General features: G+C 45.4%; 1 protein-coding gene across 13 annotated transcripts in view; it reads left to right on the top strand.

Annotated features, from left to right (window-relative positions):
• The window catches only part of CAMTA1 (calmodulin binding transcription activator 1), an 818,028-nt gene that overhangs the window by 64,044 nt on the left and 735,620 nt on the right, over positions 1–18,364 (top strand). Inside the window, exon 4 of one of the 13 annotated variants that reach the window (XR_006817665.1) lies at positions 14,223–14,306. The exons of 11 other annotated variants lie outside the window; for them this stretch is intronic. Coding sequence is in view for 1 of the 2 variants with exons in the window: in XM_045999013.1 (XP_045854969.1) it covers positions 14,223–14,231 (9 nt within the window). In the remaining variant the exon portion in view is untranslated. Of the gene's footprint in view, positions 1–14,222; positions 14,475–18,364 lie in introns of those variants that run through there. One more of the 13 variants, XM_045999013.1, reaches the window with a different exon arrangement.

The raw sequence follows: 18,364 nt of genomic DNA, 5'->3' as shown, positions 1-18,364 counted from the left end.
GAAAAGAAAAGAAATGTGACCCTGTACCTTATAAACATAGAAATTAATTCCAAATCTGTGTCAGGCTGGATCCAATAAGGAAAGGGAAGCCAAATAGTAAGTTGAAAGAAAAAGTTTAATATGAAGAATTTTTAACTGTAACAGGGAATTGAACCAAGGAGAGATTGGCTAGTAAAAAAAAGAAGGTAAGAGTAGCAGTTGAAGAACAGTTGCTCCCTCTAGGGCTAAGAGAGAGAGCCCAGGGTAAACCCTACTCCTAGGACCGAGACTCTGTGGCTTAATGTGAGGCAGAACCATGGTTGTTGGTGTCGTGCTGGTGGATGTTGGTGGAGCTTGATGGAAATCCGCCCTCTGGAACTTGGCAGAAGTTGCTCTCTAGTGCATCATAGGAAAGCTTTTTGTGGGGAACAGTTTTACAACATTTGCTCTCAAATCCCCCAAGGTGATGGTCCTGGAGGAAGCTGCTGCGGCCAGGCAATGCTGGCCTCTGTATGCTGCAGTCTCTGAAGGCCAGAGAAGCTGCTGCATGCATAGCAGGAGCTGGGTGGGCGCTGGGTGGGCGCTGGGTGGACGCTGGGGAGCTGTGTGCTGCGGGAGGTAGATGTGGAGAAGCCTCCTGTGTTGAAGGAGCTGGACGCTTGCGTGAAAGTGTTCAGAAGGCTGTATAGATGAAGATGCCAAGATGCCGGTAGTGGTTTTTTTGTTTTTGTTTTGCTTTGTTTCCCTAGCAGTTAAGGTTCTGGTGTCTCCCGTTGTTTGTATTCATTCAGCATTTATTTAATACATGTTAAACATTCTCTCTATGCCAGATACAGAAATGTGTTTGTTACCAGATACTTGAGTGGACAAAATAGACTTTAAACTTGCTTTTGCAGTGTTTTATAAGTCTAAATTGGATAACCAGCCGTTCTGACAGGCAGTGGTTCATGCCCTGCTGTAGTCCCTGGGGAAGGCTCTATCGGTGTCTGTACCCGGATCTGTATTATCTGTATTTGTAGCGGTGATTCTGACACCTTTTGCCTTCACTGGGAAACAGCCGTTAAGCAGATAGTTATAAGAATACGTATGTATTTACAAAGTTGAATAAAGGCTGAGGAAGGAGAAACACAGGCTGTTGGAAGAGAGGAGGGTCTCGGGTCTAATTTAGACCAGAAGCCAGGGAAAGGCTTTCTTAGGAAGTGATATTTTCATGACATGAGACATGAGAGGATGAGGAGGAGTTAGCTTGATGAGATCAGTGATCAGAGCTGGTTCAAGACAGCGGGAAGAAGAGTGTGGGCCCATCTGAAGCGGTGGGAGAAGCAGGGAGGGGCTGGGGCTAGGAGAGGTGGAACACGGCTGGAAGGGCTGGCTGGAAGGGCAAGCCACAACCATTCTATAACTTGAAAGAGGCCTGGCTGTGAGGTGGAGGCTGGGGTGGGGTGTAGAGTGGGCAGCCTTGCGCTCTGTTGTGTAGGTGGGGGATGTGAGTGCCTTCTGTTGCGAGGGAGAGACCTTAAAGGAGAGGGCACTCTTTGGCCCAACAATTATTTGAGTGTATCCTGCACTCTTAGAATATATAAGACAACAAAAAAAGAGATCTCTGTCTTTAGGGAGCTTATATTCTAAAGGAGGAGACTGAAAATAAACAAAATAAGGTGCTACATGTATTATAAAAAGAAAACTAGGACCTATTAACAGGGAGATACAAGAACTGAGGTTGGGCGGGCAGTAGGATGTAGTTGTTAAGTGGTGGGTTGGGTTTGATGCCACTAGAATTCGACGTTCACCAGGGCATAGATTCTTGTGTTATTCATTGCTGTATCCCAGAGGGTGGAAGCCTGGCACATGGTAGGTGCTCAGTGAATGTTGTATGAATGATGGGTGATGCTGGATCCCAAGGATGGGAAGGAATGAGTTGTGGGAAAACTCCATCCACCTGTGTCTCCCTGACGCTCGCGCCACTGTCATACTCACAGCCCTTCTGACACCAGACATTGTGGGGTGTTCCCCCGCCAAGCTGTTCTCTCTAGCACCAGCTGGGTGACCTACAGTTGAACTCACTTCTGACACTGTCTGCCCAGAGATTACATCAGATACACAATAAGGGCTCAGTCCCACAAGACGGCTCCCAGCCCCCTTCAGATGCCAATGGCAAGCCCAGGTTCTCACCTGGGCTTCTGATGGGCTGTAAATCTGAGGTTCGTTTCATTTGCCAGAGTGCTCACAGAACTCAGGAAAACACAAGGTCTGGGAGGTCCTGAGGGCGTGGGGTGTATCAGCCTTCCTGTATGGATGTGTTTGCCAGCCTGGAAGCTCTCGGAACCCCGAACTGCTGGGGTTTTAAGGAGACTTCCTCAGCTCCTCATGAGTTGAGAAACTCCTCCATTTCCAGCCCCTCTCTTTTCTCTGGAGGGTGGGGCGGGGCTGAAAGATCTAAGCTTCCAATCCTGGCTTGGTTTTTCTGTGACCTGCCAGCTCTCAGGAGCCATCCAGGAACCCATGTGAAGGTGCCTCGATAGAACAAAAGATGCTTCAATTGCTCTTTTCACTTAGGGAGATACAGGGGGTGTAGGAGCCCTGTGTCAGGGATAGGGTCGAATACCAAACACTGGGAAAAAAGATAATCTCACTTAGGCAAATTGTGAGGGTTTTGGGAGCTCTGTGCCATGCATGGGGCCAGAGAATAATACATGTTTTCTGTTATCTCCCATTGAGAGATCAAAATGAGATTAGTCATGGATGAAGATATCTTATAGGGAAGGTATGCATATTGTAGGGATATTAACACTGATCTCCTCAATTCAGAGTACAGTAGTCACTCCTTAACCAGTTCGCTTTTCATGGAAGCACTTAAACACGGTCAGCCGCCAACACTCCTCCTCCTGACATGCTGCCAGAAGGTCAGTTGTAGCCAGACGCTCTGTCACAGTGCCTGACGTCCTCAGGGAGGCCTTTATCCTCTCACGTCATCACAGGGAGAAGGTCGAGTACAAACAATGAGATATTTTGAGAGAAAGGCCATATTCACATAACTTTTATTACAGTATATTGTTACAATTGTTCTATTATAAATTTAGCCTTATGGCAGGTTTGTATATAAAGGAAAAAATACTCTCTATATAGGGTTTGGTACCAGCTGTGTTTTCAGGCAGTCGCTGGGGGTCTTGGACCATATTCCTCACAGATAAGGGGGGACTACTGTAAATTATATTTGCTTTTAAAGGATTTGACTATTCAATTATATTTTGAATTCTTGGAGTTAATGTTGTTTCATGGCATTAGTTTTTTTTACTGTACGTTTTCTCAGTTGTACTAGTAATAATTTACAGATCTGCTTATCCCCTGGGATATGACCCAATTGAAAGGTGACTACTTTCAGTAATTTTAAAATCAAATTGGTGTTATATATTGATTTATGTATCGAAATTTTCTTACCACCGGTCTTGCTGTATCATATTGGCGTAAGGTTGTGCTGCTGGCAGGGTGTGTGCGGACGCGTGGGGCGGTGGTTTTATGCCGCTTCAGCCAGGTTAGCTGGAGTTCAGCGGGGTAGCAGTGGTTGTATACTGACTTTAAAGCTGCGCTTCCTGCGGTCATTCTGGTTTGTCAATGGGACAGGCCCTTCGGTGAGTTCTCAGGTAGCCTTTGCTGAGGTCAGCCTCATGACGATCTTTTTGTTTGCCTGAAGTCCTATTGACAGACGGTAACTACCTCCAGTTTAGGTCGCATGAAGATTGCCCTTATTTGTTGAGTGTTACGCTTTCTGCTCGAGGGCTTCAGTGTCATAGGTCATGTCAGAGCGCCAGAAGATAGAGCTTCTGACTGTCTTTTGTTGAGAAGAGTTTGTTCAGCCATGACCGAAAGCTGGCTTATGTTCGAAGGACTGCGCCTCTGAATGAGCAATGGGGAGCACACTAAATTGCCTACATCCTTTTTGCCATAGGTAGTCTCCCCTTCCCGTAGAAATCACTTTATTATAATTCTGTTATTAAAGTATACAGATGGGGCACCCCGATGGCTCAGTCGGTTCGGTGTCCGACTCTGGATTTTGACTCAGGTCATGATCTCAGGGTTGTGAGGAGCCCTCCCGGCTCTGCACTCAGCATGGAGTCGGCTTAAGATCCCCCCTCCCTGCTGCTTGCACGCAATCTCTGTCTCTCGAGATAAAATATTGAAAGAGGTATGCACACATGTATTTTATTATAAAAATAATGAATGGTCATTGAAAGCATGCTAACAACAAAGGCACATAGAGATTAAAAATGGAAACTTTTCCTTAAAATTATACACCCTAGGAGATAACCATTGTCAACAGTTTGATTTATATCCTTCCCTGGACTTTAAAAATGCATATGTAAATCACATATGTATGTGTAGTGTGTGTGTGTGTGAGAGTATGTATATATACACGTTTACATGTGTATAAGTCTCTGTGTGTATTTGTATGTGTGAGTATACACCCGCCCTGAGGAATCATGCGTGCCTCTTGCCTGACACCCCCCCCCCATTATTTCCCGCACAGGTGCATGGGTGTGGATCCATAACTGCAGAGCAGGGATGTTTTGTAAAAATTTTAAACCAGCCCTTTATGGGTTGTCTCAGCATTTTGCTCGTGTAATTAGTGATGTATTTAACATTCTTGTTTCCGTATTTTTGCACACTTCTCCAGTTTTTTCTGTAGGAGAGAGGCCTACTGTGCGGTTAGTTGCTCATCTAAGAGTGGAAACATTTGTCATGTGCCCTCCAGAAAGGCTGTGCCAATGTCTTTTCTCACTAGCCGAGAGTATCCATTTCCCCAAACCCTAAGCAACACTAGGTTTTTAAAATCTTCTCTCGGATGAAAAATAATGTCTCTGTTACTTTGCATTTCTTTGCATAATCTAAGATTTGGTGTGTTTTGGCCGGTTGTGTTACTTTTCTGACTTGTCTGATCATTCTTCTACTCCCCCCCACCCTCCGCTTTTAAAGTACATTCTTCATCTTTTCCTTTCTGATTTCTGTGTGTTTTTCTGTAAACAAGTGTGGGTATAATTTTTCCTGTCTAGTCACCTGTATTTCATTCTCAGTTTTCTTAACTCGTTTTACATCCTGTGGCAGCCCTGTGAGTCAGGCACTCAGACTTTGAAGCTTTCTGGCCCACATGGCATGCCTGGGACAGTCTCCCCACCCCACTTTCTCATTATTCCCCCTAGATTTTCTTATCTGTTAGTATTTTTATCCTGAGATGTTTAATACAGAGAAACACTTTTATAAATGCGAAGAGTGAGGTAGGACTCTTAATTTCATCCCCCCCATACATGCTGATTATTGAATCATTGATCCTTTTGTACTGATTGGAAATGTTGCCTGATTACTTTGTGCTAAATTTTCACAAACACATCGTTCTTTATCTTGATGCCATCTCTTCATTGATCTTCATCAGTCCCACATTGTGTGCTTTTTCCTTACACACACATTTAATTTTTATCAGTCTAAGGTATTTTGAAAATTATTGCTCCTATTCTAGTCTTAAAGATCTTTCAAAAAAAGAGAGTGTGACTTCGTTGGTTTCTCTGAATGATTGGACACCAGTTTCTGTAAACTGAGGTCACAGTCCTTTTTTCCTTTTGGCAGGAAATATTGTGGGTTGTTGAAGAAAATGAATTAAAGCAACTTTTCTTGCCACTGAAAATAGAATTGAAATAATTTCTAGCTTTCTTTTCTTTTTTTTTTTTAAAGACTTTATTTGTTTGACAGAGAGGTAGAGAGAGAGCACAAGTAAGCAGAGCGGCAGGCGGAGGGAGAGAGAGCAGGGAGCCCGATGCTGGGGTCGATCCTAGGATCCTGGAATCATGATCCGAGCTGAAGGCAGCCGCCCAACCAACTGAGCCACCCAGGTGCCCCTCTAGCCTTCATTTCTCTAGCTGTTGTGCTCGACCTTTCCTCCTGTCTTGGCACACATCAAAAGTAGAAGTATTTTGGGGTGTGTTGGGTTAGTGGGTGTGTTCTCTTGAGGTCAGAGCCCACTGGGTAGGGGTCTGGGTGTCCCAGGATCCTGGCGGAGCACGAGGGGCGCAGCGTCTGTAAGCTGCACGTGGTGTTCCTTGTGTCATCAGGAAGTGCTGGCCTATGAGAGCCACTTCAGCTCTAGGCAGTTTTCACTGTAGGTCATTATAGCTTCATACGGAGTTAACATTCTGAGAGCGACTTCTTTAAAAAGAAAAAAAAATTTGTGGTAAATATCCATCACATAAATATTTATCCTCTTAGCCATTTTTAAGTATACGGTTCCTCGGCATTAGCTACATTCATGCCGCTGTGTGACTGTCACCATCATCCACCTCCTGAACTCCCTCCTCTTGCAGAACTGACTCTCTTCCCCTTAAACACTAACTCCTTTTCTCTCCTCCCCGCCAGTCCCCGGCCGCCTCTCTTCCACTTTCTGTCTCTGTGAATTTGCTCCAAGTTTCTCACAAGTGGAATCACGCAGTACCTGTCTTTTCGTGACTGGCCTTTTTCACCTAGTGGAGCGTTCTCCAGGCTCACCTGTGTTGTAGCGTGGGTCAGAATGTATACACACTTTACCCGGCCGTCCTCGGAGGGACACCGGTCTTGCTTTCACCTTCGGGTGTTGGGACTCCTGTTGCTGTGAACACGGGTGTATAAACCTGAGAGCCAGACTTCTTAGAAGAGGTATCCGCCCCCATTTTTGCTTCTTCTTCAGATGCTCCAGTCTGAATTTAGCTTCCATTATTCTGCATAAACTTCTTTCTTAGATCACCAGTGACCTCAAGTTGTTTAATGTAAGGAGCATGTTTCAGGACTCTGGTTTCTCAGATGTAGTCAAGCAAGTTGACCATGCCTTCCCCTTCGTTGTTTGGGTTGGTGTACGTCCCTGGGTTTTCTTCCCACTGCTGGTTCTTCCTTCTTGATCCTTACCCACCCGCTAATGGTGGAATTTCCTCGGGGCTTGAAACCAGTCTTTCCTGTGTGGCTGTTAAATGTGGGTATTTCTGGGAATCTGAGGGCCTTTACTTCTAGATTTCCATGCTTTCTTGCAGTGACCACCCGCTGCACCTGCCGCCCCCAGCCCAATTCCACAGTCTCAGCCTGTCCAGGCTCCCTAGTTTGTTTTGTGAGCTCAGCCTCTGCCGAGCTCCACACCAGAGCTGCCTGCAGGTACCTCTGCTGGAGGGTCTGAAATAGAACTGATTGTCTTCCTCTCTGTCTCTCCTGTCTCAATAAAGGGCCTGTCCCAGGTGCTCAAGTCAGGCCTGGGGGTCCGTCTAAAATAAACCTCTATAATCAGAACAGGTTTAGGTTTACAGAAAAGTTGCAAGATTATTTGAGAGAGCTTCTGTGTGCCCCTGCCCAGTTTCCCCTGTTGACATTACTTTGGTACGGTGGTCCCAACCAGTCAGCCAGTCCTGACCCATTATTATCAACTAAACTCTGCCCATTATTCAGATTACCTTGGTTTTAAACCCCTGAAGTCCTTTTCTGTTCCAGGAGCCTACCCAGGATGGCATCTTACATTTAATCATTGCGTTTCCATAGGCTCCTACGCACCGTGACAGTTTCTGACTTTCCTTGTTTTTGTTGACCTTGACAGATCAGCTGTTTTGTATGATGTCCTTCAGTTGGGTTTGTCTGCTGTTTTTCTCATCACTGGGCGGGGGCTGTGGTTTTGGGGAAGAAGACCCGAGAGGTGTGCCGTCCTCCTCACAGCCTGTCAAGGGTGCTCCTGTCAGCATGGCTGCTTGCTGACCATCTTAACCTTGACCACCCGCTGAGGTGGTATTGCTCTGGTTTCTCCATTGTAAAGTGACTATTTTTCCCCCTTTAGAGGCCATTTTGACCCCTCCTTCTTTTCCTCCACAGGGAATCCAAACCTACGTGTTCTGTTTGCAAATAAACGTCCTTTCTGTCCAAATCTCTCTTCCCAGCCACCACTGCTGTTGGAGCCACGGTTACCTGTACCCAGACTGCTCTGAGGGATCTCCTGGCTCCTGTCCCACATGCACTTTGCCCCCCACCCCCAGTCTCCACCCAGGTGCCAGAGTGGTCTTTTAAAAACGCGCTTGTGTTACTGTACCCCCTTTCTCAATCCTTTGATTGGTTTCCTGTTGTACTTAAGATGCCATCCCGACTTCTCTCCGCGATCTGCGAGGCCTGTGGGATCTTACGTCTGTCAGCCTCCAGCCTCTGGACCAGCCCCTCTCCCCTCCTCCCCGAGTGCCTTCTGCGTGCTCGGGTGCTTCCTGCCACTTTGCCTTTTACATGTCGCTGCTTCTGCCTGGGAGATGGTCACCAGCCACCTTGTTGGCCTTCAGATCGCAGCTGTGTGCTATTTCCTTAGGGAGAACCTGCAGGCCCCCTTGAGCTGAGGGCCTTCCTCAGTGTAGGTTTCCATAGGCTCCTGCACTCCTTCTGCCTTTCGTTGTGTGCCCGGGGCACCTCTCATACGGAGCCTGCCCCAGAGTTTTGTGCTCAGTATTTGAGTAAATGAATTTATCTTTTATTTAGAATAATGGGTAGAACTGCACAGTGGAAACCAGTTTATCTTCCTTGTTTTAAGCATGCAAATATGTCAGTAAGTTTTTGAATTTAATTCTGGCATTCCTGTGCTTTGGATCCTATCTGTATCCTTGTGAATGCTTTGTGTAAGGTCCTGTGATGGCTGTAGCAGTGGATGGAGAAGTGTGTATGCACCCGAAGGACCTACCTATTCATTCATTGCCTCATCCTCCAAATGTGTTTGAGAGCTGCAGTACAGAGCCCTGCACAGAGCCCAGATGGTACTTTTGGAGCCTGTGGGACATCTTCCATTCCCTCTGGCGCTAAGTCATGGAGTAGGGTAGATCTGGATAGACGTAGTTTGAATCCCAGCTCTGCCAAGATTTGTGTCTTGAACTTAACCTTTGCCCATCTGCAAACGTGGTAATAGCATTATCCCTCTTGTAAGTCTTGGAAAGAATGAGATAGGCAAAAGAATATACGATCAGTATCATAATCATTGCAATCACACAGCTAATGTTGATTGCTTTTTAGGTTCTAAGCTCTATGCTAAGCAGTTGATATTACTTATTGTCATAAATTCTCACAGCAGCCCTATGAAGTAGGGCTCACGTTATCTTCGTGTTATAAATGAACTGAGAGAGACTCGGTTAAAAAATTAAAGAATTTGTCCAAGGTCATGGAAGTGAGTGAGTGGTAGAACCATTACTGGAAGCCAGAACCGCGCGACCTTATTTCAGAGCCCAGTAAGGACTCCCTGTGTCTTGTGAAGCCACCGACCTTCTAGTGCACCTTCATTTTGGATTTTAAAGACTTTTTTGGGATCAGTTGGCATTTTAAAAATGTTAATAGTTTTGGGAGGAAGAACTGCTTTAAGCTGTTGTCAGCTGGAATTCGTTCCTTAACTGTACACTTTGGCCACTCTGACATCTGTGACTCCGTGCCTGCGGGAGGCAGGGTGTGTGTGGGGGGACTGGAAGGTGGGGTTGGACCTACCTGGGTGCTTTTTCTTACAGTGAGAATTGAGGCTCCTATGGTCAGACTCACCTGGTGGTTTTGCCAAAACTGCAGGCCTCAGTTCCTCTTTTGGTATATACTAAATCGTCATCTCCTGGTGACAGGTCTTGGGAAACAATTTTTGCAATGACTTGTTTTAAGTAGGGGGGTTCTTTCTTATTCAGCTTGAAGTTTGAGAATCAATGAATAGAGGAGATGGGGAAGGTAGGAGTGTTAATGATCCTGACTGTTGTGCAGGAAGCCACAGAGCAGTTAGCCTGGGCATGCGTGGTTAGTCAGCTTAGGAACAGGTAATGTACGAGCAAAATATACAGTGGATGAATCTGTTCTCCTTTTGTTTATTTCTTATCAATTTGTATTTGGGGGAATTTGGCATATATTATTGAAATTGGCATATATTATTCTTTTCCCCTGGTGGGATAGTACCAGAAAGGAATGGGTCTTGGCTATGACAAGTTGACATAATAGAAATTTCAAATCTGACCAAAAAAAAAAAAAAAGTGAGAATATTCAGTGAATTTACTTATTTGTAAAGCTTGGAGTATGTTGTCTAAAGCGGGTTTTGTATTCTCAGAGGATGGCCAGGGTCAGGGTGCCTTGATTTTTGACTTAGAGAATGGGGTTCCAGAGTTGGGGTTCAGTGGCTCAGCAAAAGAGGCTCTCCCACAATCCCCCGTGACTCTCTGCTTTCTCTGCGTGGGGACCGCAGCCTGGCCGCATGGCTCACAGGGTGCAGGGGAGGGCAGAGTCTCAGTCTTGTGTGCCCGCTCATTCTGAAAGTGGCTTTTTTGAGGTATAATTGGCATTTAACAGACGGCACTTGGAGTGTATGGTTGTAAGCGCGCGCACGCCCCGCGCAGCCAGCTCCACCCCGCCGCGATGGACGTGTTCATCGCTCTGAAAGGTTCCTGGGGGCTCTTTGCTGTCCCTTCCTCCCACTCTCGTCCTCCTTTTGTGGAGTCTGTTAGGCCAAAAAATGATATTGTGAGGATAAAGTCCTAGGCAGAGAGGCATTTAACCTGCAGTTTTTAGCTTGGAGAAAGGGACACGTCTCGTGTGACAGACAATCTTTGAGAAGCTTGGCAGAGATGCATTTCTAGAAAGGTCGAAGAGATGGTAGAGATGGTGACTGTTGGAAGGGCACAGAGGACCAAATGCTTTCAAATGTTTTTGGCCTCTCCCTGTAAGAAACTTTTGTCTGGACACTTCTCTTTTTCCTGAGTGCAGCAGTCGAGCGCCATTTGCCGAGGAACTGACTTCCGTGAGGAAGTAGTGAGGTAGATGGGGTTCTAATGTCGGCTTTGTTTCCGGCTGTCGCCTAGCTTCCTGACTCTGAATTTTCTCAGCTATTTGTTTTTCATTTCTTTTCGCTTCTCCCGTGTATTTTGTTTTGTAAGTTACGTGCTGGAGGTAAACATGGCGGCATTTGTGTCGTGATTTACCTCATTAGAAATGATGTTCTTTGTCCTGTGTCTGTTTAGTTGAGAAATGAACCAATTCTCTGTGCTTATAAATGCTGGCAGGTCCTTGGCAAAAAACAAAACCAGAAACAAGCGAACCTAGACTACAAATTGAGTGTGTTGGAGAACATGTCCCTCTAAAAAGTGATCCAGACACTGAGAGCTTACTGTGGGTGAGGCTTTCCCTGGAAAAGTGTTCTTCATTGGAACTCTGATGACCCGATGGGCCCGTGACAGCGAAGGTTGGTTGCGTGTTTCTGTGACGTTGTTAGTGTACGCTGTGGCGACTTAGTTCTGCAGTTTAGATCGAGGATAGCATGCATGTTAGTTATGCCCCTGAAGTTCTAGGGGGTTAGGATTTTTGGTCATTTCTTGTTAAATTCAGTGACTGGTCACCGTTTTGGAAGGGGACTGTCTTGCAGTGGATGAGCCTTCTCTGCTGCCCCTTGATGTAAAAAAAATGCCAGTTCTACCAGCGAGGGATTGTTTTGGGTTGAAGAAGCCTCCTTAGTCTTTGCATGCACCGGTGTGTATAAATTCAGTCCATTTGTAGTCACCTAGTGCTTGGCCTTCATGGGAGAAAAGAGAGGGGCTCCTGGAGGAGACCTGAATGAAGATGGTCATTTGATTTGGTTCCTGAGCCACTCCATCTGGGGCCCAGGAAGAGAGCTAGGAAAATCCGTTGTATACGTCATGTTTCAGCTTGGGCCAGTCCTTTGGAAAAAAAAAAAAAAAAAAAAGAAGCAATGCGGGTCCCGTAGCTTCTGGAATTCAGAGCCGACCTGTCGCTTCAACAGATTTCAGGTTAAGTAGGCAATTGCCAGACTGTTTCTATGGGAAAACGTATGTATGTTCCAAATTCCTGTCTCAGTGAGGGGCTCTGGCGACAACACATGATTGTTGAAGCTGAATTCGAGTGCTCCCCAGGCATGCCCTGTCCTTGAGCCCTGCTTTCAGGCATTAAATTATATTCCAGGACCCTTGATTAGGACCGTCCTACTTCCTGATGGCCTTTACTTTCCTCCATCCCAATTAGCAAAATTATTCGCAGGTTTTCTTGAGTCACCTAAAACATTCTTTGTTGGCACAGATTTATTCAGTGCCTCTTGTTTGTCAGAACTCGGGCAGAGTTCTGTTTGTGTGTTTTTTTTAGCTTAGATTGTCATCATTTCCATGGAGTCACCTGTGGGAATCTGGTTGGTTGTCGTTGGAGCGGTTCCTGACTGATTGGGGTGCTGTCATGTTGGAACAACTTTGGCAGGGGCTAAACTGGTCCAGCATTTGGGCTAACATTTTTGGTGGTTGGTGAATTTTAGGAGTGATTTAAAAGACTTTAGAAGCAGCCCCTAGAGTGGCTCTATCCTCTTGTTTTAAGAAGAAATTAATAAGTACATGTGTTTTGGTTAATGAAGGGGTTAGTGTAGATACTTGATCTGAGTTGATACCCTTTTCTCATTTTAATAGGAAATCTTTTAGTAAAACAAGTTGACTCCCGTTACACCGCCGGCTTCTTGCCTCCGCCTGCAGACCGGCTGGAGCGGTACATGCGCCTTTTTGGATGGGCTATCGATTCCTGCCTAGTGCTCCCAATTGCTCGCGTGCCTCCCAGCAACAAACACATATGTGACAGACTTTACGTGAGATGAGCATTCCAGAGAAATGAAATGCTAGTTTACTTTTCGGTAGCTGTGGAACTGAAAAAAAGAAACCATGTTTTTTAGAATCGTGGCCTTAAGGCACTAACACACTTGTATCTAGTGCATGAAGCTCTGCAAGTTATTTTTTAACAAAACCTAATCGGGGGAACAGAAATCTGACGTTTATAGAGTTTGTTTATTTATTGATTGCTCTGAGCCATCAGAAAGAATATGCTGTTCCTTTTAGTAAAATCCTGTTGGGCAGTTTTCTGTATTTTAATATATAAGTATTGTTGGAATTTGATTTTAACAAGGTAAACTCTGATGTTGGATACTGTGGGATGGAGCACACCTAGGGGCCTGGAAGAAGGATGGTGCTTAAATCAGGTCCTGTTTTGCTCCCTGTGGTGCCGGCTCTGTCCCCATTACCCGCCCGCCCTCGAGCCCTCATTTGCACTGCCGGTTAGAGCCTGAGGTCCAGTAAGTGCTGGGGACCGCGGAGCCTGAAATCAGGGGACGTGGCCTGCTCCGGTTGGGTTCAGAGAGCAGGCTAAAGATCACTGCATCCTGATTGTGTTCACTTCCTTTGGTAGCAAAAGGAGTATGGAAATTATTTGCTGTAACTCTTGGTACGCTCACTGTTGCTGCAAAGTTAAGTATGTTTGTCGTGACTTAGATGGTAGCTTTGTGTTGCAAAACAAAATCTTAGCTCTTTTTGTCTTTTTTTTTTTTTTCCAGAGAGAAATCACACTAGGCAGAGAGGCAGGCAGAGAGAGAGGAGGAAGCGGGCTCCCTGTGGAGCAGAGCACCCGATGTGGGGCTCGATCCCAGGACCCTGGGATCATGACCTGAGCCGAAGGCAGAGGCTTTAACCCACTGAGCCACCCAGGCGCCCCTCTTTTTGTCTTTTTTAAAGCAAACTCTTCTAATTTGTTAATGAGGAAGATGAGTAGATAGTAAGAAATTGAAGCCTGACTTGTCAGATACTTTTCATTGTTGGAGACTCATCTTGTCGAGCTTCTATTAGTTCTGTGTGATTCCAGCAGAACTGCAAGTTACTTTGCTTAAAATGTCTTTTCTCCCCTCTGTGCAGTGAGAGTTGAATGTGAGAACAGATCTTAATAGATAGAGTTACACAGTTTATTTTATCGTGTATTACTTTATTGCTGTCTTCTAGAACATTGTTATACTAAATGTTCCAATAATGGAAATTTTATGCAGCTACTTCAAATGAAACAAATTTGCAAAAACTCAATTTTGGAACTCATTCCTTGAGGAGAGGGAAAAAACTCACCACACTGTGACCAAATTAGATTTCTGATATATTGGCAACTTATCAAACACTGTCATTTCCAGAAAACAGGGTGTGGGGTCCAGTGGAAATGTCAGTACTTCTCAGTCACTTATAATTGGAGACATTTTGGGTTTCATATGATTGTGTGGTTAAATTTTTACAGAAATTTTGTTGGTAACAGGTAATTGAAATTTGGTTTTGTGTCTAAATAAAAATGGCTCTACACAGAATCAGGAATGACTTGTGTTCAATTACAGGGGAGTCTTCTTTTCAAGAACTTGATTTTAAATTCTCAGAGATATTAGTTTTACTTACTAGAGCTCCTTTGTTTTGCAGAGATCATGATGCAGCCGTCCTTTTGGATTTCTTTTTAATAATGTGTGACCCTTCACCTTTGATCCCCTGACCTGCATTACCTTGGTAACCATTTCATTTTTTAATTTAATTTCATTTTTTAATTTTGGTGTACAAGCTGTAACATTTCATCTCTCAAAGTGTAACACGCTGATTTCCTCAAATAGAGATACCCCTTTGAGCGATAAATTTGCAAAATGCTGTCTTCATTTTCTGTATTAAAATTCATTTCAGTTTTTAAAATAAAGTGTAATCTGTGTTTTCATCCTTTTAAAATTTAAGTTTAGTGAGCACATTTCCCTATACAATAGATCTCCTTTTCTATTCATGTTTTGCAACAGCTAGATTACCTTGCCAATCACACACCACTCACACGCACAGCAGCCAGCCGCCGCCGCCTCCTTCCACACGCACCCCCGCCCTGTCAGCACGCACCCCTTCCCATGCAGATTACCTCCTCTTTCTTTCAGAAATAGTGGCAACTTGAGCTTAGCAGTCTTAGCTGCCACGTTGTACAACCTCAGATTACATTTTATATTCTCAAGTATTATTGGGACAGAGAGTTGAGCCCCTTAATTCCATGTATGGACTAGAAGATAAGAAAGTCGTCTTTTCCCCAGAACGTACCTTTCGCCTCCTTTAATATTTATTTCTTTATTTGAGGCATAAGTTAATAACAAGCAACATTTTTAACATGGTCAGAAATGTGCTTTTGTCTCTGCTGAAGCCTGGGTACTCAGCTCAGTGGTCTGTATACCTGATTGCTTTATGACATGTGCTATTTTGTGACTGTTGTTGAGACATTTTTAATTGTGTTCTGCTTTTCAGAAAATTCTTATTCAAGAGCAAAAACAAACCAAAGTCTAAAAACAAAAATCAAATTGAGTTAGTTCTTTGAACTGGCAGGATATTCCCAAAAGATCATGTTCCTTAAAAAAAAAGTCCTGTGGAATTTCTTAGCATGGCCTGCTGAAGCACAGATTATTTTTTAAGTGTCTCATTATTTTATTCTCTAACATTTAATGCTGATGCTTTAATTGCACACAGCTGAAGCTGCTCAATGAGCACTGAAATGGATTTAAGTCCTCTCTGAGCTTTGTTGATACCTATAAAAGTTTATGTCATTCATTAGAACCACAAATTAAAATTAGTTGTAGTGAGCTGCTCATTGGAGATTGGGACTCTTATGAACACTTCTTCAGGCTTACTAGCTTGTTTTTGTCTGTTATACTCACATACTTAGAAAACTGCCTTTGACCTTGGCTATCTTTTCCGAGAATCGCAGAATACCAAGAGCTGAGAGGTACGAATCCTGTGACTACAAAGCCAGAAAGTCCACAGGATGAATGTCCCAGTAGTTATGAGCGACTTATTTGTGGCCTTGCATTTTAAGGTTGTTTTGTTTTGTTTTGTTTGAATGAGAGTGCTTTCGGAGTTGTGTAGGAATGTTTTCCAGGTCCCACTCATTGTTTGTTCCTCTGATGTGTTATCCTTCCTGCCCCAAAGGAATAGTGCACAGCTCGGGTTCACTGCACAGAGTGTGCTCTACTCCTCTTGCCAGAGCCCCTGAGGGGAACGGGCTGCTGGTCCCGAGAGAGTCACCGGCGCCCTGGTGACAGAATCAGGGCCTCTTGACATCTTCCCAGTAGGCTCCCATGGCTCCTAGAGATAGTCAGCTGCTTTATTCCCGAGTCCAGTAGGAGCTCAAGAGACATAAATAGGGGCACAAGAGAAATGTTTTCATTGTGGTATTTTATTTTGCAATTAGGTCAATTAGGTTTTCTTTAAAGTTTTCTGCTTAGTGCATTTTAAGGTAACTTAATTTTTCTGAGAGAGCAAGTGTATGGACATATTTATTCCTTACTTTCAAGAAACATTGCTTATTTGGTTCGCATTTAGGGATTTGAGTCAGTTGTAAGCCACATGGTTATAGTGTATGTAAGCATGATTCAGAGAAGACTCTAGTCTGGGAGTCAGAAAAACATGCTTTTGACTAGCAGGGTATCTGGATGTGCCGTTTGTATCTTTTAAGGTAGTTCTGCAAAACTGAACAACTGGAATAGAAAGGCCTCAAAAGACTTTCACGTTGACGTTATTAAAAACACTGAAATCAGTTGTTCAGTTTAATGATACAGGAGTTTGTAAAACATTTCATGGGTCCGACTTCAGTCTTATCCTGTGTGAAATGTAAATGCTGTTATGTCTCCTACTTGCTTTTTAGGGTTGTTGGCAGGGTAAATGAAACCCTGTATGCTGGACACCCTGGGAACCCAGAAGGAAGGTGCTTTTGAACTTAAGCTCCGTCCTGTGGCTGTGCTGTTGGCGGCTGTGACCGTCCTGCTGAGAGGCAGCTGTAGTGACGTCTGTGGTGAACGGCCAGGAGCACGGGCTCTGGGGCCAGGTTCCTGGGCCCAGTGCCACCTCCCACCTTGGCGCCTTGCAGGTGGTTTGACCTCTCTGTGCCTCAGTTTCCTCCTCTTTAAGATGGAGCTGATAAGAGTAGCCCCTGCCCAAGAGGGTCATGGTGCGTCTCTGGGGGTGAATGTCTGCGAAGAAGTTAGAGCAAGGGTGACACGAGGGGTGGCAGTGGCTGTGGCGTCCTGGTCCCAGCCTGCACACCCGGAGAGACCCAGGCAAGGGGGGCTTTCCGTGACGTGGAGTTCTGAGCGGGGCACACACCTCGCAGGAAACGAAGCTTCGGGGAGCTTCCCCGTTGTCTTGGGACATTCTCTGGGAGTGCTTGCGGGGAGAGGGGCTGGTGTGCTGGCAGTGGTCGGCGCCTCTGAAGCAGGTGCGACTTCGGGTGTGTAAAGGTCAGTCTGGGCTCCTAACCCTGTAGGAAGAAAAGCTTAGATGAGGAAACGCGGTTAACCCTTTCCTGTTAGTGGTTTTCGGCTGTAGAGATACCACCACAGAGACCCGTGGGAGAGACACCCCATCTTTCACTGCTCATCTGGCTCCCAAGGAGTCCGAAAACCCATATGAGACTTCAGTGCTTCCTCCTAAGTCGAAGAAGTGGAAGGAAGTCACTGTTGGGGGTCACGTGCTTTCTGTACGGTTTTAATTCTCGCAGTTTATCTGTGCACTGAGTGGCATGCTCACCCTGTTTTGCACCTGAGAACACTCGTGGTCATGTGGTTAAAACAGCCCTCATCGGGTCATTTTCTAGGAAATAATGGAACTGGGACTTCAGTTGAGGTGCTGTCCTCCTCCTGGCACCCGCTTCCTTATTTTATTGGCAAACGCGGCTGGACCCCTGATAGGAAACAGTTCTGCCGTTTGGTTGCAGGGGACTCCGCCGTGTGTGGCACCGCCCCACGGCTGTTAGCAGCGCCGACTTCGTGACCTGCCGCCACCACTGCCAGAAAGGCTCCCTCCTCCACGTGGCACTTAGCGGGGCTCCGTAACAGCGGCTTCCTCCATCGTGGCCGCTCGTCCAGGATCACTGTACAGCTTTCGAATACAGAGCCCTGGCGGCATCCCAGGCTCTGATCTGGCCATTCTGGCAGAATTGGTAGGTTCTGAAATATAGGAGGTTTGTGTCATAAACAGGAAAAAAAGTAAGTAACTGATGCACATACGGACCTGTGCCTCCAGAACATGGGCTAGTGCTTGTAATTCTCCAGTTAGCTGCGCTGCAAGTTCAGTGGCCTGTGTGGGCCAGTTCAGTAATTCAGCCACCTGTAGTCAGCAGCCCTTCTGTGGCCAAAGTCCCAGCCATCCCCTTTGTAGAATATAGTGCTCTGGAAGTGGGCATCTGACCATCCCCCAGACCAGGTTTGAAGTTGGTCCTGGAGCCGAATACAGTTAGAGGGCTCTGCCTTCCTCGTCTCTCACTTCTTTTTTTCTCCCATCGTTTGTGCTTTTTGCCCTCCATCCTTTCTTCTAGCTCTCAGCTCCTTTCTCCTCTAGCTCCCAACTACTTTCTCCTTTTCTTTGTCTCCATCCATGGGCCAGATCCCTCTGGGTGTGTCTTTCCTTTGGACCCCAAAGCACTTCAAGTCCTCCAGGAGACCTAGCACAAAGCATTTCTTGGTTTGTCTTCATGTCGATCTTTTTTTTTTTTTCCTTTGTACTGAGTCTTTTTTTTTTTTTTTTTTTTTAGATTTTATTTGTTTATTTGA

The sequence above is a fragment of the Meles meles genome, chromosome 1 (assembly GCF_922984935.1).
Source record: "Meles meles chromosome 1, mMelMel3.1 paternal haplotype, whole genome shotgun sequence".
Taxonomy (NCBI): Eukaryota; Metazoa; Chordata; class Mammalia; order Carnivora; family Mustelidae; genus Meles; species Meles meles.
This window is presented reverse-complemented; position numbering and strand designations above follow the sequence as displayed.